The following is a 26,715-nucleotide window of genomic DNA, read 5'->3' as shown; positions in this document are numbered from 1 at the left end:
ATGTGAGACAACATAATCTGAAGATTACTGACTACATTTGCTGGAATATACGATTTAAAACGTTTCAAAATGTGCACTAAACGGAGCCTATCGACACTGGCAAAGCATGGTCCCAAGGGATCCTCTGAATCAAGAGCCTCTCAGCCGAACTCCTCAGCAGCATTGCAAATGTGCTGTAGAAAATGGACTGAGTGGGAGCTGCCTGAGAGGTGGGAGGACGTGATTTCTTATATTTTGGGAAAATATCATTGTGAAACTGACCTCATGCTTCCCTTCTCGGGTATAGGAAAGGCAGCTAGTCTCACAACCTGACTAAAACTAACCCTCCCCCCACCAATAAAACCAAAACAAATATTTCACCCTTAGAGTTAAAGAATATAAATTACTCAAAATATTAAAAGGATGTGACAGCTAGGCTGCAATTTACCAGGAGCAGTCAGGGGAATAGAGCTGGTTCACGGGGACAATTCACCTATTTGGTCGCACTGCGACCAGACGGGCTCCGGAACCTGGCAGAGGAGACAGAGCAAGCACGCTGCACGCCCTGAGAAACCTTTCCTGCACGTGGGCCAAAGTGCGGCGATTCCAGTCCCGGAAGAGCCGGAGCGAGATGGTCTGACAAGAAACTGTGGAGTTTTAATCTAAACAACTGTGACTATTTTTCTCCGTGTGTTTAAACTTCCTCTAAATGTTCAAGCTGACCAGGTTTCTCAAGTTTCCCTTAAAGGGAAGATTAGACCACAAATGACAGTTACAATATAACTGTACATGTAACTACAAACAATGACGGCTAGTGGAGTCGCGAGTTAGAACTAGCTCTCAGTCCTTTAAAGCCGATCCTAGTGCAATAATAGCACATTCAATTACAAAGGTTCAGAGGGATAATTAACTCAACAATGACTTCTATATTGCCTTATATACGGGACTATCAGATATAATCACCTCTTCCCAGCCTGTTTACATATAACATCATATATAATATTAGAGAGAGAGTGAGCGAGCGAGCGAGAGCGCGCGAGGGCACAAACTTGAACCATTTATTTAAGTTCCCTAGGTTCCCTTTTAAGTAATCATCTCTTCCCAGCCTGCTGCTCCGATAAGGTTCTTTTGTTGGAAGGAAGAGTAACTTGCTTCTTTCTCCTCAGTTATTTCTGTGGTCCATTTCCTGAGCATGGACAAATCTTACTGTGTAACTCATTTTCAAATACCAGGCTGTACCATAAGACCCTGGCAAGCCAGGGATCACCTGCCTTTGGCTCAGGAATGCCCTCCAGGCGGACGGGCTGTCCAGGAACAAAGCCGAGCCACACCGCACGGACACCACCGCCCAGGGCCCTTTAGCACACAGCACGGTACTGTTGCTTAAGCACGCTGTGGCAAGAGTCAGGTGGCTTGGGGACAAATCCCAACTCCTCCACCAGCTGGGTGAGCTTAGGCCACTATTTAATTAAGCTTTAACTCTTTATTTTTACAACAGGTATAATAATGAGGCCAATGTCACAGGATTCTTATGAAAAGTAACAAGTTAGTGCAGTAAAATATTACTACGGAACCTGACACAGAACTAATATTTGTTGAACACACGGTGTTAGGTGGGTAAAAATCCAGTTCCATATTTATGTATGCATACACATATGTAATATATATATTTGTATACTTATATTTCTTTAAAGTTTTCATACGCAGTATGCACATTCCCATGTCAATGCTATTTTTACAATTCCTCTTGCTTTTTTTCTTTGGAAAATGCAATGTATTTCTAAGTATTTGCAAAAAATATATGCCTTTCATAGTTTTATTCTTTTGCTAATTATTCTTTAAGTTATTAAAAAATTATTTTAACCTATGCTTTTCTGATCTAATTAGTAAGTTTAGGAATGAAAAGACAATTTCTGCCCTACCCTGTGTGATAGACTGAAGGTTCCCAGGTTCGGTTCCAGTCAAGAGCATATACCTTGGTTGCGGGCACATCCCCAGTAGGAGGTGTGCAGGAGGCAGCTGATGGATGATTCTCTCTCATCGATGTTTCTAACTCTCTCTCTCTCTCTCTCTCTCTCTCTCTCTCTCTCTCTCTCTCTCTCTCTCTCTCTCCCCTTCCCCTCTGTAAAAAAAAAAAAAAAAAAAAAAAAAAAATCAATAAAATATATTTTTTTAAAAAAAGGAGAAGACAACTTCTGAATCTTCCCAGGTGACACAAAAAGATGAACATGCCCTTCTAGGGGCTTATCAGGGAATATCTCTCAACAGCCTTTCCATAGGAAACAAAGAAGCAGGACAGTGAGCTCCTGAGTCACCATCTTTTTCCATAAAACTCTACTAAAGCAATCTACTACTTTTGCATTTACTACAAAGGAAAAGGAAGCCTGAATTTTGTTCCTTGGTAGTTAATCAGATATTTTGACTGAATGTTTTAATAGTATTCTTATAGTTTTTTTTTTTTTAATAAATTGCCAACACATATCCAGAGGTGACCTCTCAGTGACTTCAATCAAACAACGTGGAGAACACTTTCAAATCCGTACACATGCGTGCAAGCTAATTTTTATGTTGTTCTTTTCCACTTGATATGACTTCCTATTTATCAACACTTTAAAATCATGTTAAAACTTCTATATCGCTACCATTTTTTCCCCTTGTTTTTATCTCCTTTTCTTTGGATTCTGGAAGAGCTTTATCTGCATTTCTCCTTTACAACATTAATTTTATTTTCAGCTGTGTTAATTCTACCCTTGGCTGCCTCTCATATGGATTTTAATGTGCTGTTATCGTTACATTTTCAATCTTTATAATCATTCTTCTTATGGTTTCATCCCATCCTACTGTCTTCTCAGCTCACAATCATTTATCTGCTTTCTGTCCCTCTTTAGTTAGGGCCACATCTTTTTTAGTAATGGATCATTGTTGAAGATCTGCTCTTCCTTCAAATCTTCATTATTCTAGAACAACAATTTACAGTAGGCTGGGCTTTAGTTGTCCTGTTTATTGATCACTAAACTACCGTAGGAGAGATCTACCCAGACCTGGTGCTTGCTCTGAACTACTCTCGATCTACCTGGGTCACCTACAATACTACTTTTGTAGAGTAAGGACCTCAGGATATATTATAACAGTAACAACCCCTATCCCACCCTCCCAGCTCTGCCTGGCTATTCTGAGTTACATCCTTTAACTAAATAAAAAGATACTATTGAAAGGGATAAAAAAGAGGAAGGAAAGAGCTTTCTGAGGACAGCTGCCCAGGTTTTCGGAGTTATAGGCAGAGAGCTGAGGAGCAGATGGCTTTGGTTTTGCCTAACTGTGTTCAGGTGATCAAAATTTGTTTTGTGTTTTTAAACTGGGCTCCTGGAGTTCACGGTAACTGTATAGAGCAGCGGTTGCCAACCTTTCAGACCGCATGGATCACTAGTGGTCCGAGGACCCACTGGTTGGCGACCACTGATTTAGAGTAAGTGCTTTCCTCTCCCTTCTAGTGACAAGTCTCAAGAGATCGAGTCAGGACTACCAGGCAGAGACCTTTTACAATCAAGATTGAAATAAGTTTCTTTTTTCAACTGAAAAATAAAAATAAATAAAAGCAAAAATAAAAGCATCCAAAAAGTTTTGCATTTGAAAGACCATCTCTGTGCAATGTCATGTCACGCTGTTCCTTTAAACACCTAGAAATAAAATTCACCTGTGCCTTCCACTTGTCATCATCTACCCTCTTGTCCTTGGAATTCAGGTAACAGAAACACAATGTTTATGTTAAAACTTGGCAGTGACTGACTGTTCTGAAAAACGAAGTTTGACATTCAAAGGAATTTAGCCATTTCGCTCGTCTTTTTAAAATGGCGTTTACTGCTAACTTTGACAGAACTCAGGTATAAGCCTTCCCATTCATTTGAGCCAACTTGAGATTTCTTGTACTTACGGATTTCAAGAAACCGCTATCCACATGCCAAAACACATAATTCTTATGCTGGAGACCTTCAGCTTTTCGGCTTTTAAGCCGGAAATAACCATCCTGTGTTTGGTTTTAATCAAAATGATATGATTATGAGTCAGACATAAGAAAATCTGAAACTCAGAGAAAGATTTGAAGCAGATATTTAACTTTTTCAAAAATAACAGAAATGGAGGAAAAATCATTAATCAATGGTATGTAATTTTGGAATATCTAAACAAGATATATTTCTTCCCAAGAAGAGCTGCATGTACACACAAACTCTCTCTTAAGTTGCAGGGTCTTTAACAGTCTCTTTATAACTCAACCCTTTAATATATATTTAGCAATAAGAAAATGTAAGTCATACATAAAGAGGTAATGTGTTGTGTGTTCGTATGAATACAACAGCCAAAGAAACTCAGGAACAACAGACAGAATTAAAGACTACCCAAACAGCAGAAACTATCTGGTTTTTGAAATTTCAGAAAGGACTGCTTAACAAAGCCTACACAACAGACTGCTGGAGGGTTCTTGACCCCCCTGAAGGCACCCCCTTCTTTTTAAATATTTACAGAATCACTTGAGCTTACCTGTTTTAATCTGGAAAATTGTTATTAATATGACACCTTTACAGGGTGGCTGAAGATCAAAAGAAAAGTATCTAAAATGTCTAGCAGAATGCTTGGCAAGCAGTAAGCCTGTAGATTTTTTAGGTATTTTGAAAAAAGCCTTTTCAATATTCCGTGGGGAACTGTAGGACCATGACTATAATATATACTTTGATATGTCCCAACCAAATTCATTAAATCTCATTCCTTGGTACTTAGTAGGTAGCCAGTATTATTTAGCAATAAAGTCATTCTACCCTCTTTGTATCTCTCTCCCTCAAAATGGAATATGTCCCCTTTACTGCCTAGAAAAAAAACATGGTAAAACTTAAGTTAACAGTGCTGTGAAATATTACAAAATTATAGATATTAAACTATGTTTCTATAGTTAGGACACAGAGATAGAAAGATATATTTCAGGTAACATGTTTATTGACAAAGAAACAACATTTTTAAACATTAAAAATTATTTTTAAAAATAGGATAAAGTTGTTTAATGCAGGGTCACAGTAGATTATTTCATTAATAACCTTAAGCAATTTTTTTTTATTGTATTGATTTTTTACAGAGAGGAAGAGAGAGATAGTTAGAAACATTGATGAGAGAGAAACATCGACCAGCTGCCTCTTGCATACCCGCTTCCTGGGGATGTGCCCACAACCAAGGTACATGCCCTTGACCAGAATCGAACCTGGGACCTTTCAGTCCACAGGCCGATTGCTCTATCCACTGAGGGCAAACTGGTTTCAGCCCTTAAAGCAATTCTGAAAACTGCATTTTCCACAACCCAGTGATAGGCTGGAACCAATGCTGTCTTTTCTTACTATCACATGGTACTATGTGCTGAGTCTGAGGGCACTACAGTAGATTGCCTCCTTAGGGTAAAGCTTTCAAGATGACATTGACCACCTCACAGTCCTACTGGCTTTACAATGTAACCTTGCCTAATGCCTATACTAATGTGTTACTTTAATACTTCTATCACAGGTACTTGAAAAGGTGTGAAAAACAAAACTACAACCTGATTAGACACATGTTACAACCATCACCCTCTACTTGCCTTGAAAAACTTAACAGAAAAACAACAACAACAACCCTACTAGATAAATACTTAGGAACTCTGAGAGCATATTATGCCAACAAATTTAGTTATCTCACACAGGTGCAGTACAAAGAAGACATTCCATGAATATCTTTAATTCGCTCATGGACTACAATGCAATGTGTGAACCTCAAAGAGTCTCAAACCAATTTAGATGTCAGAAACTGCTGAGAGCCCACCAACAGAGGTAGAGCATAAATTCTCACAGTGGTGAAATATATCATAAAGTCATACAGTGTGCATGTCTGCAAAAACTTGGTATCCACTTGGCACTTTCATCAGCAATAATCTCAGTGATAAATCGCCAATCAGATCTTGCAATGAAGTCACGTGAGAGCATCTGCCCAACCATCCCAGTTTGTTTCTCTCTATAAAACCTCTCTCTCTGGCTTCATTACTAGGAAAGCATTACTAGTGTGAACTTAATTTTTCTGGGGTTTGTTTCTCTAATAATTCTATGATCATGTGTAAAAGGCTAAAGCAAAAATATAGCCAAAATTCAAAAGAGGCAGTAGCTACTTATTTTACAGTTAGAGGACATTGGGATTAGAAGGGTTAAGAAATTTACTGGAGGGAAAGCAGAGTGAAATTTCTGACTCAAATTAATATATTCCAGAGATTTATATTTCACAAATGCCTACATCTTTACTATCTTGGATATCAGATTTGATCATTAAATTACAAAGAGTCTCCTACAATACAGTATAATAAATTCACACTTGGAACTTCAATATGCCTCAGACTATAACGGGACAGAAGAACCTACAGGCATTGCATAATACATGCTGCTGAGAACCGATTAATAGATGACACAAACCTCCAAGCAAGAAAGAGTCCAGAGAAGGTATTCCTGAAAATGATAGCCACGCTTTAGGTGGCATAAAAACACTGGGAGAAAGTTCTGCATGCAGTGAAACAGAAAGATCTGCTGCTTGTCTGTTGTAAACACAAAGTGTATTTTATCACAACACTTTAACAATGAATACTGTATGAAATTATCACGGTAGAAACAAAATACCATGGTCCTTCACATAAATTAGTAACTAGGAATAACACATTTATAAAGTACTCTGAAAATATTTTGTTAAACTTGACACTTTAGGGAAATTGTATCTAAGTAATTCAAATAAAGCCAATGTCTAGTTCCCTTTGATTTCCTCCATTTAGATTAGTATAATTGAAAGTCTAAGAACTGTTTTGATATTGAATGCTATAAACTCAAGACCTCAAAACATCCTATATAATAAAAGACTAATAATGCAAATCAACCGAAAGGTGGAAGGACTGGTAGCTATGATGCACAATGACCACCAGGGGGCAGATGCCCAATGCAGGAGCTGCCTCCTGTGGTCAGTGTGCTCACACAGGGGGAGCCCTACTCAGCCAGAAGCCAGGCTCTTAGCTGGCGAGTGCAGTGGCAGTTTCAAGAGCCTCTCCCACCTCTGCAACAGCGCTAAGGATGCCTGACTGCCGGCTTAGGCCCTCTCCCTACAGGGAGCAAGCCTAAGCCATCAGTTGGACATCCCCTGAGGGCTCTCTGATTGAGAGAGGATGCAGGCTGGTCTGAAGGACCACACCCCCCACAGCCCCGCAAGAATTTAGTGCATCGGGCCTCTATTTTAGATATCATCCATTATGCAATTATGCTGCTCATTTCTAGCTATCACACCAAGTTATTTTCTCCTATTTCAGCCTTCAAACCAACTCTATGTCTTTCCTCACGGAAATTTGTTAGCAACAAAGACACACATAAGGGACAGCCAGCTGTACTGCTGACATCTGTTTTCTTTTACTAAGAAAAACATGGATATGGAAATGGCATCCTATACTTATTCTTACTTGACAGAGGTACAAAATTCTCCCCTTTTAGATGTTACTTAGCAGATGTAAGCACCATTTGTTGTTGAATTTCAGAATTTCAAATGTTTATTTTCTTAAACTCAGACTTACTGGGAAAGTGCTTATTAATCAGAATTTCTCCTGTTTTAGACAAAGATACATTCACTTAAAAATCAGAAAAGACTGACATCAAAGTTATCAAAGAATTTATTAAAACTAAGCTAAAAAGAAAACATTTTAGCATATAGAGTTCTGCTTTTACAACAAAGACAATGTTATTAGAGTATCAACACTAGCTTGGCTGTAGACTCAGGCCACTTACACAGTTCCTGTTGGAATTGGAGGTGTGAGGGCTCTACTTAGGTTACAGAGATGTGGGTATTGGACCCTGTACTCATTTTGAAAAGAGAACAGAGAATGAAATCCGAAAGCCAGAAGCCTTAATGAAAGTGTCTGAAGATATGTCTCACTTAAATAAGAAAATACTTAATTTTCATACCACAAGCTATGATTCTAAATGATACAGGTCATGGTGGGCTGGCAGAGAGTTTTTCATCAAATAAGGCCTCATCTATAACCTGCACTTAATTGTTACCACGAATGCAGGACAGAGAAAGCCAGGTCCTTCCCTGGAGACAGAGGGGAGCTCCCTGCCCATTGGGGACTGCTTGCAAGTGCTCAGGGCAGAGCAGTCCTGCTCCTCAATTTGTTTCAAATAACTCACCTGGACATGCAAATTTTTCATTAAGTTACACTCCTGTCTCTTTCACATTTCTGTGAAAACAAAATACCTAAACCTAAAATTAACAGGAAAATAATGTCTTAAAAGTCAATAATTTAGTTTAAAAAAAAAAGAAAAAGAAAAAAGAAATGAAAAGAAATGCTGGTTCTCGTGAGAAGAACTGTGTCGTAACATGTAACCTAATATACGAGGACTACATTCTGTGGTCATCAGAGGAGAGGCTAGACTTCTCTGATTTTATCAAAGCTAGTCATTACCTCTGCTTTCTCCAGATGGATTTCCTCTTTAATCAATTATATTGTTACATCTTTTGGAAAGGTATTTCATTTTGTGCTAAAGCAGAGGGAAAACACTTGTTTATACCTGGGTGAAGGAACCTTGCATTCTGATTCCCTTTTCTGGAGGCAGTGCTCAAAGGCCCCCTATAGCGCCCCCTCCCCCCCCATCTTCAAGTACCTGCCAACAGCCTCGCCTTCTCACAGAAGCATGGCGGGTCAGTGCAGAAGGGGCAGCCTGCACCAGCCAGCTGTCTTACCCCATCGCTGGGGCTTTAACAACGCAATCCTCCAACTTCTCAGCAGTCTCACGGAAGTGGGAGAAAAGGTGAGGAAAGCTACAACAAGGCATATTCTGAACTAAACAGAACACATAAAGGCAGGAGTTTGTGAAGCAAAGCAAATTACTTTCACAGAGACTGTTTCTGTGCAGGACAGTGACACGTTATGACTGCGGGGCCCCACAAAGGTGTGTAATTTGGGATCGGGTCCCTGTCTCCTGTGACCTCTGTGCAGTGTCTTCAATTTATGTCATTTATTTCAGCCTTGCTTTCTGGATGGGGAATGACAACCATGGAGGGTCACTCAGATGCTGAGTGTGAAAATGTAAAAATAGCATGGCTGGGGAAGCCATGAAAGGCAAACACACATTAGAGGCTCTTTTCTTTTACTGTTTAAAAAGAATTTTGATCAATATTTAAGCTTTATATTTTTTATGTGTAAAACCTGGGACCCACCGTCAGAGTCAGAGTGGGAGCTTGGGAGGTGTGTGGATGGGGAATAGAAATGGATTATGATTCAGATTTATAAGTGACCTCTTAAGACAATTTCCATGTTCTATACTAACTAACCTGGCCACAGAATCTCACCAGTCTAAATAGTCTGCCTTCGCATGGCTTTAGTTAAAGGATCTCAAAATGCCGTCTTTAGGAGTATCCCACTGGACAGCTTACTTATGAAAGGAAGAAATACATTTTCTTTCTCCGATCTCTGAATCCCCACCTCCTTTAACTCACTTCCTTGTGTGTGAGAGGAAATATGGAGCCAGGGTTGAATGGGGTTGTGTGCATGGGAATAAAATGCCACTGTTTGAGCAGCCTAATGCAGAAAGGGCCGGAGTATTTATTTGAATAGGCTGTCTCTCCTAAGGAGCAGGAAACAGCCATCAACATCCTTCACCTGCACAAAACATGAAGAGGTTCTCTCCAAAGGCAGCAAAATGGGGCTTTTAGTGGGTTGTGGGAAAATGAAATGTGACCCTCTCGCAAAGGGAAGGAGATAAAGGAGGGGAGAGAGGGCAAAAAACCTGTGCCTGGGGACACTCGCTGACCTTGACACATGTTCTACTCACTTTAAGTGGCAGACGGAAAACACCACCGGTTAAACATACTTTCCCATCAGCAGAACTACCTGTCCTAACCAATGGATAGGAAAATTACAGTTCTGGCCCTAGCTGGTTCAGCCCAGCGAAGAGAGCATCAGCCTGCAGACCAAAGGGTCCCAGGGTGGATTCCCCCAGTCAAGGGCATGTGTCTTAGTTGCCGGCTCCTCCCCTGCCCAGGCCCTGGTCAAGGCTTGTGCAGGAGGCAACCAATTGATGTGTTTCTCTCTGTCTTTCCCTCTCTCCCACTCTCCCTAAAAAAAAAAAAAAAAAAAAAAAAAAAAAAAAATGAAAAAGTATCCTCTGGTGAGGAGACAAGAAAAGGAAAAAGAAAAAGGACAAGTTCTGGAGACACAGCAGGCAATGGTCAAAGCCAAGGCTGCAAGATTATCTCAGATGTGAATGAGGCAAAGACACACATAAACTGTGATTTCAAAAACAGGAGTGGCTATCATAGGTCCATGTGCGTGCACATGACATACAACACGTGTGGCTAATTTCAAGTCACATGGTCATAAATAGTTAAATGTTGAGCTTAATAACCAGCATTTTATCCACTTGTAGAGAACCTACTGTATCGTTCTAGATACTTGGGGTGATGGACAGACAACAGAGGTCCCTGCCCTCACGGAGCTTATAATCTACCACAGGGAACAGACAAGACACAGTCAACATGTAAGTAAATTAAGAGCTTGGATAATAAATGCTTTGCAAAAGCAGAGGACCCTTTGGCCCACAGGCTGCCTCAGAAGGGCAGGCTGCTACGTGAATACGGTGAGCAGACCCAGCCTCCACAGGGAGGATTTGAGCAAGGCGGGACAGCGGGTTGGGTAAAGGGATGTCTGAGGAGGAGTGTCCAAGCAGAGAGGACAAAACACAGCCCTGAGGTGGGAGAGGGCAGGGGAAGGCATCAGAGGGCAAACTGCCTCTCTTGAGTCTTGATTTCATCTTTCATCCATGCTTCATAGTATAAAATAGGGATGCAGCTCATGTTTACTGAATTATTTAAATTCCAATAAATATAAGATTACCCAATACACACAAATTTAATACAAACTACAGACTAGCGCTTTGTAAGAAAACTGTTCACAACATGTATTGGCGGAACATATATTTTCCTGAGAGGAGCTGAACATCAGATTTTCAAAAGGGCTTATTTTTTTTTATTTTTTTTTTTTTTACTCTTTTCCCCTCTAAAAGTTACATATCACAGCTTTGTTTCCAGGAACATACAAGGAAAGTGGAAAAGCTGGTTCTATTATGTAAGGAGGAATCCTTTACAAAGAGTCTGCTTTGGGCCAGAGTCTGATGACAGCTGTCTTTTAAACACAGTAGGTGGCAAGCGCAGGGCACAAGGAACATGTGGTCAGCAGGCAGGCAGGCCGGAGCACCCTATTTCCCCCTTGCCCATCATGAGAGTGTGCAAAGCTGCCCACGGGACACTCTCTCAACAAGAAGGAGCTGCACAGAGACCTGAGACCTCAGAGGTCAGTTCTAATAACATAAAGGCGGTCAAACACGAAAAACAGGCTAAGTCACGTGGGAGGAGCAAAAGGTTTTGAAAAAAGGACTCAAGAATTCAGTTACAATTAAGAACTATCCTTTCCACCTCCACTGAACATTGTCACTGCAAAAGGTTTTCAAATAAATACACGCTCAGGCAAAAGAAATCAGAGTCCCATAGCTTTCAACGTCTAACTTTGTCCTTACAACTACTTTCCATGTCAAGTGCACATGCAACATGAGTTACTGAATTCTCATTTTATAAAAATCACATTTGTTTATTTAAATTTTTATGTACTCATTTTTAGAGAGAAAGAGGAGAGAGGGAGAGAGACAGTGAGAAACCAATTAGTTGTCCCACTTATTTGTGCATTCATTGGTTGATTCTTGTATGTGCCCTGATGGGGCATCTATCTAACCCTCCACCTTGGCATATCCAGACTAAGCTCGGACCAATGGAGTATTCAGCCAGGGCAGGAATCATAGGTAAGTGAGAATACAAGATTAACAGTCTAGAAAATTGAATGTTTAGTACTATATTCCCTGCCCAACCCCCCAAACACTGCCTTTTCAATCTCTCCCTTATTCCCAACTTCTCATTTATATTCAGGCCTGTTCTAATACTTTAATGCATATTATCATGTGCCTCTTTTTAAAATTCCGCTAAAAATTTCCACTTTACTCTACATTTCTGACTTAAAAAAATAAAAAAGCTGTTAAAATTTTCAATTGTCACCATATTACATGAGAAAGCATTATAAAAGAGCTTAGGACCTGAAAAGAGAAAAACATTTTTCTTAAAAGACTTGCTTTTCGTTATACTATATCCAAATAAAGTTACACCTGATAGTAATTATCAAGGGTGATTTTGTTTAGGAATTACTTTTACAAAATTTTTTTGTCTTTAATATTGACAAATTATCCCTTTCCACCTTTTAAATATTCTTTTCTAATCCAGGCCAGATATTTTTATGGTTCTGTAATTTTTTTTTTTAATATATATTTTTATTGATTTCAGAAAAGAAGGGAGAGGGAGGGAGAGAGGGAAGGGGGGAGGGAGGAAGGGAGGGACACATCAGTGATGAGAGAATCACTGATCAGCTGCCTTCTGCACACACCCCTCACAGGGGATCAGGCTGCAACCTGGACATGTGCCCTGACCCGAATCAAATGGTGACCTCCCGGTTCACAGGTCGACGTGCAACCACTGAGCCTGGTACAGCAGCTGGGCAATCCTGTAATCTTTTGTATTCTAGGATAAATTAAACTGTTTTCCCTCTTATACTAGCCAACTTATAAGGACCTGTTTCTAACTAATAAAAAAAAATTCAAATTAAAAATAAGTAATTTTGTGGAAAAGAAAAACAATTATGTATGGTTTTTGCCATACATAGTCTCGAAGAGAGAAAAAAGATTATACAAAGGAAGAAAAATGTTTGAAATTGATAACAGCAAAGCTGAGTAAAATGCTTGCCTCTATTTGAAACTGAACAGAAACAATCAATCAATCAAACAAGCAAAAAAAAAAAAAAAAAAAAAAAAAACCTTAAATGAGCAGGTGTGCACAAAGCTCAAAGGTGGACCATCTCCAATAATCAATGAGAAGTTTCTGAATCAAGGTGGTTCACACCTTTTGTCAACACCACGGCTGACAAAATATGTCTAGATTTTGATTCACCTGAAAAATTAAGTCTTCGCTTTTGAAATGTATAGTAAAACATATTTTACAATAAATACGGCGTAATGTTCACGAAACAAGTACCTCTTTTGGGTCAAGTGGGAGGGGGAAAAGGTATCCTTAGTAAGTTCTTTGACTTTTACAAAATATTCCCAATCCTATTATTACTCTATGATAAAAGGCAGCTATTTACCCTTACATTCTGCTTCTTTATTCTCATTGCCTCATTCATGTTTTGCTAGAACAAGCCAGCACCAAAGAAAGAATAACAGTATCAAAATCTCTTCCAGAAATACTTTGCCGTGCTGCAGCCAGTTCTATTGTAACCACTGCCACCGAGGCCACCCATTCTAGGCATACCTTCCCATCCCTATCCCAGTCTTGGGCAGGGAAAGAAGGATTGCACAAGCAGGAAAAAAAAAAATGCTCGAAATTTATATTACTGAGGAAATGAATTGACTAAGCTGATAACTGCAAAGCTGAGTCAAAGGCTTGTCTCTGTGTGAAACTGAACAGAAACAAACAAACAAAGCTCAAACAAGGACCACCTCAGATAAACAATGACTGGCTTCTGAATCAAGATGGTTTCCATTAGGAAAAGCACCCAGCGATCTTTTTTCCCTCCTGGAGGCCAAGCGCGCTGTAGGCTCTCATGCTACACACACACTACCCGCAGAGGAAGAGCCCTCCCTCCACATCGAGGCTGCCCACGGGACTGGGTTTCAGCTGCAGGCACAGTGTTCCTGGAGAGGAAACCAGGAGGTAGACACCGGGTTACGGAAACAATGGTTTCTTCTCCCCCGAGTTCTGTGGTCATTTTATTACTCTCTACATTTTTTCCACACAAGTCACACTAATGTTAAATATACATACGTTAGACTTACCCTCTACTTTCTTAAAATGATTTAGATATCGAATGCCAATTATAAGAATAAGGAAGTAAAAAAGTATTTGATTCAATAGCAACTACAAAAGTAGTTCTTAAAAGCACTCACTAAACAGGTTCTCAGATACCATCTCCCTATTTTATAACTAAACCCTCCACCCCACAAACACAAATGTCTAGCCGTATGGTGACTGACCACGCTTTTACGCAGCAGATATAAATTCAGGTAAAGCTGCCGGAACGACCTCTGCCCAGGGCATTTCAACTCAACCCAAATGTAAAACTTTCTTTAAAAGAAAAAAAAGAAAAAAGAAAAAAAAAAGTCATTTAAAAATCACTCACGAATACTGACCTTGCTGCTCAGTTTCTGCTTCAGTTTTCGAGGAACCTGGTGCCACCGGGAGGGGTCGAGGTGGCCGGGGCTTCGGGGTGGGAGGTGAGATTTTTTTCCTCCCAATATATTCTACATAAGTTCCTGGGAAGTCCCCTCTCTCCCCTGTGGTTTCATTGTAGCCATTTAACCAGCCAATTTCTTCAGGCCTGGCTTCCTGTCCATCGCTAAATCCAAGAGCTACTAAGGACCCTTTATTCACGGTCAATATGTCATCCAAGTGCAAGTCAATGTCTTCTTCTCGCTCCTTTTTGTAATCGTAGAGTGCTCTGTACTGGTACCCCTCAGCACTCATGTTTGCAAATCCGTGACCATGCAACAGACGAGTCCGGTGACGCTGCAGTGTAATTTTATGTTTCTGTGGAACGTGAACTCAGGGAGGGTGTTAAGTTCCCGGGTATGTGTCCGGCGGAGGACAAAGGACAACCCTCCAAAGGCTTAAGAGGAGAGGCGATTGTCCATCTGTCCTCCATCAACGGTGTGACTGAAGACAGGGCTCCACTTCCTCTGCAGGCCACAGTCCTCCCACTGGCTTCCTTTTCAGCAACTTGTCAACACTTGGACCGCGGGCCGACTCTCACAGCGAGGCCCGATCCTTTCTGACACTCTTGTCACACTGTCCATCTGTCGTCTGATTTCACTGTTGCGCTCCACACGCAAGCTTCACCTAGCAAGAGAAAAACAAGACTTAAGAATGAACATCACACTTGGCCATCTGTGTGAATTTGAGTGTCTACTTCCATTCAACAAGTACTTAATCAATTTGGCAGATGGACACGGGCAGCGTCCTATTGCTGGACATGATATCCACAACAGAGATTAGAGAGACACTCCCTGCCTTCTAAGAGCACCAGGCATGGCTGGAAGGGGTGTTGGCATGTGGCAATGTCTCAGAGATAAGACTGGTACACAAGGAACTGGTACACAGTAACATTAGGTAAATGCCAAAAAGACAGCGGCGACTAAACACTACAGAGTTCAAATGAGGGAAAGATAACATCTAACTGTAGGCATCCGAAGGCAGAATGAAACATGTGGCACGGCCTAAGGTACAAATGTGACTAAGCAAGTATCATATTCTGGAAAGAGCCAGAACAGGGAGCATCGCTGATTTTTGAGAAAGCAGGCTCCAGTCTGGTAGCATTGAGGATAACAAGGAGAATTTAAGGAGTTAAGGAGCTGAAGAGGAAGTAGAGACAATTCCTGCCAATTATTCTATTAAGAGAGCCTAGTGGAGGGAGAAATGGGAAATGAAAGCTGTGTTTTTGTTTTTGTTTTCCTTTTTCTTTTTAACATAGTGGAGGCAGAGAAATTGAGAACCAAAGATTCTCTAAGTTAGTTAGCATGTACACTTAGCACTCTGATCACTTCTCATCCTTATCTTTATTATAAAGTCAAAGCAACCTAAAGGTTTCTGTTAAGCTGGCTGAACAATAAAGCAATAAAAACAATAGCCACACAATTTCTGCGTGCTATTTCAAAGAGAGCTTGTGCAAATTTTACAGCGTAGAACACTTTAGAAGTTTAATATTATAGGCACTCTTCAGTGTAAGCAACTTAAGAAGACAAATCTGATTGCTGAGTAATTGTTATGTTGGCATTCAGAAGTGTAAAGTATTCAACTTTACATGGCTAGAGCCTCTTAGCTGTAATATAATAACACTCTTAGGAGAGTTACATATTAAAAGAAGCAAAAGCAAACACTGGAAATCTTTGTGTAGCAAGAATATGAATTTTGGTTAGTATTATTCTACTTTGTATCTCAGTTGTCATAGAGAGAGAAAAAAAATGAAAGCAACCAGCAGAGAGGATGAAAAAATAAACTATATTATGTTTGAAGACAGCCTCTCCTTTTGCTAGATCCAGAATCAAATTAAATACTCACTGCATAAATTCACACAAAAATGTAGAACTAGCAAATCTCATTTTTAGTACTAATGCACTCTGTACAAATGAGACATGGAACTCTAAGGAACATGAAAAAATTTACATGTCCCTCAATGCCTGGAAACCAGGAAATATGCCTAAGAATAATGTAATCCCCCCAAATCTGCCTTGCGATTTTTGTTAGCTTTTCTAGGCAATGTATGTCTTTTTTGGGGGGGTAGAGGGGGAAATTCCTCCACCAGTAGGCTGGTAGATCTTTCCTTCAGCCGCTGCTTATGGCTTCCTCTATTTAAACAACAACATGGGCCAGTTTGGTGAGATTTTTAATAGAATGCAAAGTATAGACCCCAGGCCCCTGCTCACCACATACATACGTAGCTATCTATGCAAGCGCCTCGCCGGGCACACTGTAGTCAGAAAGGCCCATTGTCTACTCCAGGTATAGCAAACCTGAAGAACTTGCTGGCTTGACTGAGGCCAGACTCTAGAGTAGCAATCTCTGTCATGTGTGCCAGAAACCTGTGTTTCTATTAATTCCTAGCCTCTCACCATTTGGGGAAAAAAAAAAAAAAAAAAAAAAAGCTTACTGGCTGTGTAAGATAAATCTTCGTCTGAGAAAAAAGAACCCCAGATCTTCTATGACTCTGGGATTGAAAGTACGCACCATTGTATTAGAATACACCATTCCTATCTTCTGGGACCCCATCATCAAAGGCCAGGAAGATCCATCGAACAATTCGAGATCAGCCATGATTTGGTGCCAATTAAGTGGCTGGGGTGCAATGTTGTTAAGAGAAGAGGGAGACCTGACTAGTCCTTTGGGTGACGACTGGCTGTGTCCTAGTGGGAGGTACACAGCATCCTTGGCTCAGAAGATGCAGGCTATTTTCCCTCCGTGGCTTAATCCATTAGAAGTTATTAATGAAACAACCTTGGCCATTATTCAGGTGTGCAGTAGCCAGGCCCATTTTAATGGCTGTCACTGTCGGTGTGGTCAGCACGGTCATCACCTGACACTTCCTGGAAGCGACTGTGTGTTCTAACCAGTTCAACCGTCTTCCTCCTCCTCCTCACCTAACGCTTACGGGAGCTGTTCGGTCAACACCTAATATTTGTTGGGAGTTTTATGTGTACTGACACATTTAATACATACAATTAGCACATTCAAAGCAAGATAATCTTAAGGCAGGCACGATCAATAATTCTCACTTTACACGGGAGAAACTGTGGCGCAAAAAATTTAGTATCTTGGCCATGATAACACCGAGCCATTGAAAGGTGGAAGCAGGAGTCAGCTTCAGGCAGTCTGCCAGAGCCACACTTTTTACACCACTATAACCTACTGCCCAAACTCAACTTGCTTCCTTCGATGCCTGAGATGTGATCGAGGCAGATTCCTGCCCACCCGCTCTGACCTCCACTTTTCACTCTGTAACAGCAGCCTTACTGAGTGCTTGTGGTTCTTTCAAAAACACAGCTGCACAAAAAGAAGCCATTCTAACTCGGAGCAGTTCTGTCAAGTCCAAGACCAGGCATCTAAGACCATGCAAATTTCCTTCCAACGAGGCTTCTCTAAAACGCATCCTTGCCAAACAAGACCATAAACTAGTGAATAAAAGAATCCTGGACACATCACTTCTGGAAGGCTGCCCACTTCTGCTCTATGAGCTGAAGCTTCTGCCACCTGTATCCCTCTTGGCATCTATGCCCCCTTCCCCCTCAACCCCTGCCGTGGCTATGCCAGGCTCCTCACTACACAATGTGTAAAAACTCAGCTCCTCCTTAGGGAGATGTGAAGTATTATCCACAGTCACAGGGGCCATCACATCTAGAGGACTGACAAGTTCTCGTTTCTCTCACCCTCCAGTTCTCAGCAGGAATGCAGAAGCCTGAGGCACTGGCAGTGTCTGTCCAACCTCCTGAGATCAATGGAGCCCAAACTATTCAGATCCACAGGCTCTATGCTGCCCAGATTCACAAGATTTTGCTTCCAGTGTCTGGCTACACACACCTGTCCATTGAGCTATTTCTACCCAGCACGGAGTAAAGATTTTTAAATGTGGATAATATCCACCATCCATTAAGTTAATGTTTTCAAATAACCAAGGGTGTTAGGATATCTAGTCTCCAAGTTAGTTACTATTGTTGCTGTAACATAAAGGAATCCTATGAACAAGTAACAAACTAACTCACTTATATAACATCATATGAACAGTTTATAATTTCCTTAAAGGGAATGATTTTGCTCCATTCGTTCAACCATTTTAAAGATGACCCAAGATACTGTTAATTGAAAGTATATTTCCTCTGCTAAGATACTGAGCAATTTTCATTCTCTTCCTCAAAATGTTGTTTCTGATTCCTGACAAGCACCCATGACTTCTTAATGTACAACTGCTTGAAAGAAAAATTTCAATTTAACCCTCTAACCTGCAGGCGTTTTGGCAAAAAACTTTTCTTTGAAAAGTCCTGACTTTGTTGACTTACTCCCCTTTTACAAAGGACAAGGACTTAGCAGACTTGGTGAGAGGTAAAGGATATTTTTAAGTCACTTTAAATAAATCAAGACTATATCCTGATCATATTATTCTATCCTGAGATAAAATCAGCAATCTGGCTTTGGGTCCCAGCACAGAATGGGTCTGCGATCCAGATGCAAGGGCTATGGAGGGGCTTCTGGGCCCTCCCTACATTCCATCTCTCCATCCTCTGTGCCCTCACTCCGAGTCTAGGGCAAGCTCCCCACCTAAATTCACAGTTAAAAAAAAATCAACATTTAAAAATCTTTTCACTTTTTAAATATGTTCTGGAAATCATGAAAATCGAACTGAACAAAAGTTAAAATTTCGTAGTAAACACAATGAAGTTCAACTTAAAAGAATGCACTCAGGATAAATGTTATCTCAACTAAAACAAAATAAAAATGATGGGATCAAATTAATCTCGGAGTTGCAGTCATCAAATATCTCCATTCATTTCCAAACCAACCAGGATGTACTGCCTGCTGCCACGCTCTGGGCTGAGTTTGTACTGTGGGAAAGAGGAGTGTCTAGGGCAGGACTCTCCTGCCTGCAAGCCCTTTGGGGGGAAGGGGAGGGGAGGTTGTACAGGACAAACCCAGGTGAAACTACAAGGGAAGACAAGGAGGCAGGATTCTCCAGAAAGCACTGCAGGAGGGGCAGAGGACAGAGACAGAGACAGAGACAGAGACAGAGACAGAGAGAGAGAGAGAGAGAGAGAGAGAGAGAGGGAGAGGGAGAGGGAGAGGGAGAGGGAGAGGGAGAGGGAGAGGGAGGGAGGGCGGGCGAGCAGGCCCAGCTGGAGACAATTCCCAGGGTCAGAGGTCGCCACCTGGGGTCAAGGAGAAAGGATGATGCAGGCACTCACACCAAGGCTTTCTTGGGCCTGAGACACCCTGTTACCCAGAAATGGGCATAGGGCTGAGCATTCTGCTTCTCTGCATCAGCACTGAAAAGAAGCCCTGGGATGAGAGGGCCTGAAGCAGACAATCCAAAGCCCCTCCTCTGGTTAAAATACAATGCTGTTTTGTAAAACTCTTAACAAGGTTAGTATAAGCACTAAGCTTCAGACTCAGCAGCTGTCCCCATCAGTGCCTAAGTTTTAAACTTGGGCAAGTTACTTAAACCTCTGTGTCACAAGTTTAGCATCTGTGAGAAAAATACAAAAAAAGCAAACCTGCAGCTCACAGGGTTATTATGAGGATTAAATTAAATGGCATGTATAAATCACTGAGCTCCATGATTGATAATTAGAGCTTATTAACACCAACACAGTGCTTATGATGGGCCAGGCTCAGTTCTTACGAGTTTTGCATATATCAACCCATTTAATCCTTACAGCCACCCTAGATACAATTATTATCCCCATTTCATAGGTGAGAAAAGCGAAGAGATTAATGTGCCAGAAGCTACATGGTTAGTAAATTGCAACTATGGTTTTGTTAAATTGTTACCACTATTATTAGCAGTATTGAAAGACACTGTCATTTATGCAAACTCATATTTAAAATAGGAAAATTTGCCAGGAATTTTCTTTTGTATTGCCTCTAAATACTGCAAACTGTTCTAAATGAATTGTGAATCCAGCCAAAATGAAACTCTGCTGTCCCCTTAACTCCCTTCCAGAGTAAAGAGATAAAGGCTGCACGCAGACTTTGCCCATCTAATTCTCTCTTCCTGAGGTAGAGGGTGGCTTTGCAGAGGTCAGGGCAAAGGCTGCCTCCTGAGTCTCAAGGGCGTGTGAGAGAGTATATCAGGGAGGACAATTCCAGGCTCCCTCGGTGCTCTCAAAGAGAGGAGAGGAAGGCACTAATGCAGTCCTACAGAACTGACAGTTTGCATGTGACAGCCCCAGCTCTTTGGGCTGAGTCCCGAGTACGGACCACTGGGGATCCAGTGAGGGGGGGAAGGATCTTGGCACAATGGCTTAGGCACCTCACTTTATTATTTCCTTACATTTTGGCCAGATTCCTGTGATTTACATAATCTATAGGGGGTCGGGGAGGGGTGTCCATTAACTTGAAAACTATTTTGATTACAGGTGCCTGTGGATATGCATTTGATTTACTTTAAGAAAAACAATGCTGGGAAGATAAACTATTCAGAGATGTTTTCATAATAGATTTTTTTTTTTTTAGCAAAATCTATACTATACCCATTCTACCCTTTACAAAAAAATAAAGTAAAAAATAACATAAGGCAAACAGACAAGTTGATGACAGTCAACTTTTCAGCTCTTTTGGCATAATATACATAAAATAACTTTTAATCACCACTCTTTTGGCAAGTAATTTCAATAAAAGTGTTAGCAAAATCATGGCAAGTAATCGCATTAGGAGTGAAGGAGATGAGGAAAAAAAAATAGAATAAGAATATTTAAATATTAATTACAACATAAGTTTTTATTTTAAAAATGTCATAAAATTGCATTATGCCTTCTAAGGTAAAAACTAATTGACAATCCCTTCCTTCAATTGATGAGTAACTTGCTCACCTTCTCAAGCTTCTGAGATGCTCCATTCTCCTGCCTTTACTGGCAGAATCCCTGTGCCTTCCAAAGGAGGGGGACCCGTGGGGAGCCTGTCCAGAATGTGTAATACAATGAAAAAGCACTTCCCACTTTCTCTGCATTGTGCATGCCTCAGATGTGCGAATTAAAAGTAAAACCCCACATGCAGACATTATCTTAGCTTTCTATAATCTACCTGGCCATAACATTTTTTTTACAATGTGTTCATGTACCATATCTTTAGTTAATAAGACACATTTGGAAAATTACAAATTGCAAGCATAATAAAAGCTGAACTAGAATTGTTCCTGTTTTAATGAACAATCTTTCAGAACAGTCCTCTAAACTAAGAAAAAAAAAATTTCAGCCAACATACTAATCTAAAAGTTACATGGCATCCATGGGAAAATGTCATGAAAGGTTTGGCCAACACTTTTAACAACACAAACTTAGGTTAAGTGCCGTAGGTTTGCATCTGAGATACAAAGCTCTTCTGCATGGTCCCAGGAGTAAATGCATTCGCCGCCACCACTGTGAATAACCAAAGCACGCATTACCTGTAACTCACTGCACCACTTGTTTCCCCAAACCGACCTTACACTGCGGGGATTTTCTGATCTTCAGACATTTCCATTTCAAGAAGTCACTAAAGACAATATAACTAATCAGTGGGAAGTGAAATGCGTTTTCACATTGGCTATCAGCATCACAGATGTAAAAAAACAAACAAAAAAAAAAGCCAGTGATATCATTTTACAAAAGCAGATATAACAGCAGATAACAGTGTGTACATTGCAGTGTTCTGTGAGGCAACTGGCTAGAACAGGCCCCATATCAAGATGAAAGTTAAAGAAAGTAAATGCACGTGACACTTTGGAAGCCAACATCAGATACATAAAACTTCCTTCCAATCATAGAAATCTACACATTTCTACAGGAAAAAGTATGGCTCTACTGCTATCTGCAACTGGCATGGAACAGCTGAGGGCCAGCAGAGGCAGAGCCCAACACTTCTGAAGGAAGGCAGCTGCCCCCATGGCACTTTCCCCTTTAAACTGATTCCCAACCAAACACACCTTCCCAAACTTTAGGGGGACACTTCCATCCTCCCCCTCCCCCCCCTCAAAAAAAGAAAATCAATGGAAGGGGTTTTCTATGTAGTGATCAAAACATTTGCTTCCAAAAGTTTAAGCAACTTTTGTTCCTAAAAAAAAACCAAAAAACCACACAACCATAATCTATTGCTTTTAAACAGTTTATTTTAAGAACAGTATAATCAGTCAAAAAAAAGTATTCGTGTGTGTGTGTGTGTGTGTGTGTGTGTGTGTGGAGGGGGGTGGGTGTCAGGGGATTGTGCTTTTTTCTTATTTTCTTTTTCAACCATAAAAGATGGTTGTGGCCTTCTGTGCAGAAGTCACCACACTCCTAATGATTTTTACTCCTTGCGGATGCATTCCTCTGATAGCCTGCTAGAGAAATGAACCTGCTTACCCACCCAACCTTTCCTAGCCAGTAATACCTCAAGCTTGGTGCATGTCCCGCCTAACTACTAAAGCTTGAACCTCATCCCACTGAAATGACAATCTCATGCGGCATTCAAAACCCGGAACTACTTTATCCATTCCTACTTTGCACCGACAAAGAGGAAAAGGAAAAAAAAGAAAGAAATCCTATCGCTTCCAAAGTCCTAAGTCCCCTCACCCCACCCCCACCCCAAAGGAGAGCAAACTCAAACGTGAGCTCCCAGCAGCGCCTCAGCAGCCACCAGGATTCCCGGTATTAACAGCGCCCAGAGAAGCAGAAGAATTTCCCCCGAACAGTCCACACACATGCCGCGTTTAGCATGTAAGGGCCATTCCGCTCACACCCTCGCATTCTGGTTCCCCGAGTGCATTTCTGGGCCGGAGCGGCGGTCGGGGCTTTTCCGTTCCCTTTGTCTGGGGATCTGCGGGGCAGTCTCTGCCCTTGGGAAGTGAGGGTGAGCACCGCGGCTTCCAGACAATCCCCGGAGCCGCTTCAGCTAGGGCTTGCACGCTCTCCGGCCCTCCCTACCCGGCTCCATGTTGCTGGGCAAGTCCCTCCAGTCTCTCCACCCGCGTTACAAAAAGCTGGATTTCAGGGCTCTTCCAAAGACCCCGGGAAGCGCGTCTCCAACAACCTGCCCAGGCCCGGCCGGCACCGGGCACCAGGCACCGGGCACCGGGCACCAGGCATGGGCCCCGGCGACCCACGGCCCCAGGCGCGCTTCCTCCACCCCGGAAGAGGAGGGAGACAAACTTCGCAGGGGGGGCTGGGCTGGCACTGGGCTCCGGGACCACCGGCGCCCCGCCCGCCTGCCCGCCGGCCGGGCTGGCCCAGGCAACGACCCCGGTTGCAGCTGGAGGGCACGGGAGAGGCACCGCTCCTTCCCTGCCCGCTAACGCAGAGGCAGCGGCCAGGGCGCTCTCCTCCGGGGAGGAGACTCCAGAAAGCTGCAGCCAGGCAACCCCGGGCACCCTCCGAAGTGGCCGGAGGGATGAGGACAGCCAGGGGGTCGCCTGCGGCTCGGGGACGGCTGCGCCCGGCGGCGGCGTGCAGCCCCAGCTCGCAGGAGGCCGGGAGACCGCGGCCAGGACGCTGCCTGCGAGGGGGGCCCCGGCCCGGCGCCAGATGCCGGCGACGAGGGAGGACCGGCGGCCGCGCTCCCCCGGCTGGGCTCCCCCGGAGGAGCCGCCGCCGGTGACAGGAAGAGAGCGGCGACAGCCGCGCGCACGCACCGCCTTCCCCCCGCGAGCACACACACCCCGACCCGCCGCCGCCGCCTACCTCCCCCGCGGGCCGGCTTCCTTCCTCTCCCCGGGGCCCGGGCTGCAGCGGCGACGGCCTCCAGCGCGCGCGGCTCCGACCCGCCGGCGTTCCCGGCCCGAGCTCGCCGCCTCCGCGCCGCTCGCCCTCCAGCCTCGCCGCAGCGGCAGCCGCTTCCTCCAACTCCGCTCCAGCTGCTCGCGACTCCTGTCCGCGCGCCCGCAGCCCCAGCGCCCGGCGCCGGCCCCGCCCCGGCCCGCCCCCGGCCCCGCCCCGCGCGCCCCGCCCCGCGCCCGCGCCAACCAGCGCCCGCGTGCCCGCCCCCCGCCGCCGGCGCCGGGCCCGCCTCCCACTCGGGGCGGCTGGCGGGGCGGAACTCTGACCCGAGGGCCCTTCCCGTCGCCGGTCCGCTGGTCGCCCCGCTCGCCTTCCGCCGCCGCCGCGGGGATGCCCGGGACGCCCGGGGCGCGCGGTGCCACGGCTGCGGAGCGCTCCGGGGCTGCGTCCTCCAAGGCGGCCCGGCCGCTGCTGCGCCGGCTGCCGGGCGGCTCCGGACGGGAGGCAGCTGGGCCAGGGGAGGTCTCGGACAAGTTCAGACTTACTCAGCGGCTGCGTCTCTAATCCGGGCGGCTGGAAACGAACCCCAGCCTTTATTGGAGCCCTGGGCCCCGGTAGAGTGGCTGGGCGGGAAGGACTCGGGATTCGGGCGGGGGGGGTGGGGGGGGCTCGCCAAAGAAAGCCGGGAGGCCCTGCTGTTCCCGGCCCCGCCGGCCCAGCCTCTTCTTGGGTTTCTGGGCAGCGCGGGCCCCGGGGTGAAGGCACGGTGAGAGGGTGAGCCCGGGGGACGAGCGCCCGCAGGCTGCCCAGAAACCCAAGAAGAGCCTGGCACCGCCGCCCCGGGATCCGGGCGGGCCGGCGAGCAGGGGAGAGTTTTATGAGGGCGCACCCTGGCTGATCCCTTTGCAGTCCTGAGATGACCGAGCCAATGTAGGTCGCTCAGGCGGAGGACGGCCCTCTCTCTCTTGGTTTGTTCACGGTGTCACTGGGGAAGCTCACCCGATTTATATTGTTTCCATAAGTATGTTCGCCTTCAGAGGCAGATTCTTCAAATAATCACTACTTAAGTTGCCACCCCCTAATCCTGAGGTTGGGTAAGATAGCAGGCTAGCACCTGGTGCTCCGCTGTTTTCCGTGAAAACACCTAAGAATCGCCGCTTTTTATAAAGCTCTTCCCAGATTCCTCCTCTTCATCGGCCCAGCCTGCTTGCCCCAAAAAGCCTTTTTACTGCTTTTTCCCAATTTCCTTGCAAGAATATTATTATTTTTTTCACCAAGCACTTATTAGTCAAACTTTGATTTTGCTGGTTTATTCCAGTGGGTGTTGGAAGTAGAGGAAAGGATATTCTGAAATTTATTGACTGTCCTTAGAAAATACCATTTTTTAAAAAATATATATTTTTATTGATTTCAGAGAGGAAGGGAGGGGCGATAGAAACGTCAATGATGAGAGAGAATCATTGATTGCCTCCTGCACGCCCCCAACTGGGGATGAGGCACAACTCCAGCTTGTGCCCTTGACCAGAATCAAACCAGGACCCTTCAGTCTGTTGGCCGACACTCTATCCCCTGAGCAAAACCAGCTATGACAAAAATAACATTTTTTAAGGTGACTCACATTCTAACGGAAAAGTTCTACTTTGGGTTAACCAGGAACTAGCATTTCTATTCCAAGATGTCTCTTGAAGTGGAAATGCAGAAGCAGACAGCTACCTGTTTAAGAATCCACTCTATTTAAAATAGGAAGTTTATCAAGCTACATCCTTCCCACCTACTATGTAAAATGAAGGCCAGCTAAAACCGGTTTGGCTCAGTGGATAGAGTGTAGGCCTGCGGATTGAAGAGTCCCAGGTTCAGATTCTGGTCAAGGGCATGTACCTTGATTGCAGGCACATCCCCAGTAGGGGGTGTGCAGGAGGCAGCTGATAGTTCTATCTCTCTCCCTTCCTCTCTGTAAAAAAATCAATTAAAAATATATATATATATTTAAATGAAGGCCCTCCTATGTTGTCTGAGCTTTGTAAATAAAGTGAGGTGCCTCATCCTGTGGTAGAATTACTTTGATCCAATGCAATAAGCTGAGATGTAACTGCTGAGATGTTTACAGTACTTCCTTTAGGCTTGGTTGGGTCTGAGGAAAGCTTACTAGCAGTCTCCTCCTTTTGTACATGATGAGTTCCTGGAAAGAGACTGCTTGAGAACTGGGGTTATCCTCCCCTCAAAAATAGCACAAAAGCCTTGATTGAGCTTCCTTTTTAAGATAGTCTTCAGTAATTTATCTCCAGTATGCATTATACTTAAAAACATTTGTTCCCATCACATTGGAACACAGCATAAATCCAAAGACTGTCCATGGAAGGACAATAGACCTCTTTTTTCATAAACTGAATAATTTCAGTCTTTGTGTCATCTGTATTAAATTGATACCTTTGCCATATTACTAATATTAACATTTTTATTTACACTCATTTCCATTGGTTTCTATGAAAAAATAAAGGCAACAAAACAGCTGTATTCAAACTTAAAAAAGCACAATTGTTTTCTTTAATAAAATCTTATCGGGACTCTCCAAATGGAACTGTTATAAAAAGCCATGTGGTGAGGCCAAAAGAGCTGATAGGTCTTTGGA

At 43.3% G+C, this 26,715-nt stretch overlaps 1 protein-coding gene across 3 annotated transcripts in view; it reads right to left on the bottom strand.

The window, feature by feature from the left end:
* The window catches only part of PIK3R1 (phosphoinositide-3-kinase regulatory subunit 1), an 85,309-nt gene extending 61,145 nt beyond the window's left edge, over positions 1 to 24,164 (bottom strand). For all 3 annotated transcript variants that reach the window (XM_036411025.2, XM_036411026.2, XM_036411027.2), the window contains exons 1-2: positions 24,051 to 24,164; positions 14,292 to 14,997 (exon numbers count right to left, since the gene is read on the bottom strand). In XM_036411025.2, coding sequence (XP_036266918.1) covers positions 14,292 to 14,625 — 334 coding nt within the window. In that variant the 5' untranslated portion in view covers positions 14,626 to 14,997; positions 24,051 to 24,164. The remainder of the gene's footprint in view (positions 1 to 14,291; positions 14,998 to 24,050) is intronic.
* Between the last annotated feature and the right edge of the window lie 2,551 nt (positions 24,165 to 26,715).

This window comes from Pipistrellus kuhlii, unplaced genomic scaffold, assembly GCF_014108245.1.
Source record: "Pipistrellus kuhlii isolate mPipKuh1 unplaced genomic scaffold, mPipKuh1.p scaffold_m20_p_4, whole genome shotgun sequence".
NCBI classification, from domain to species: Eukaryota; Metazoa; Chordata; class Mammalia; order Chiroptera; family Vespertilionidae; genus Pipistrellus; species Pipistrellus kuhlii.
This window is presented reverse-complemented; position numbering and strand designations above follow the sequence as displayed.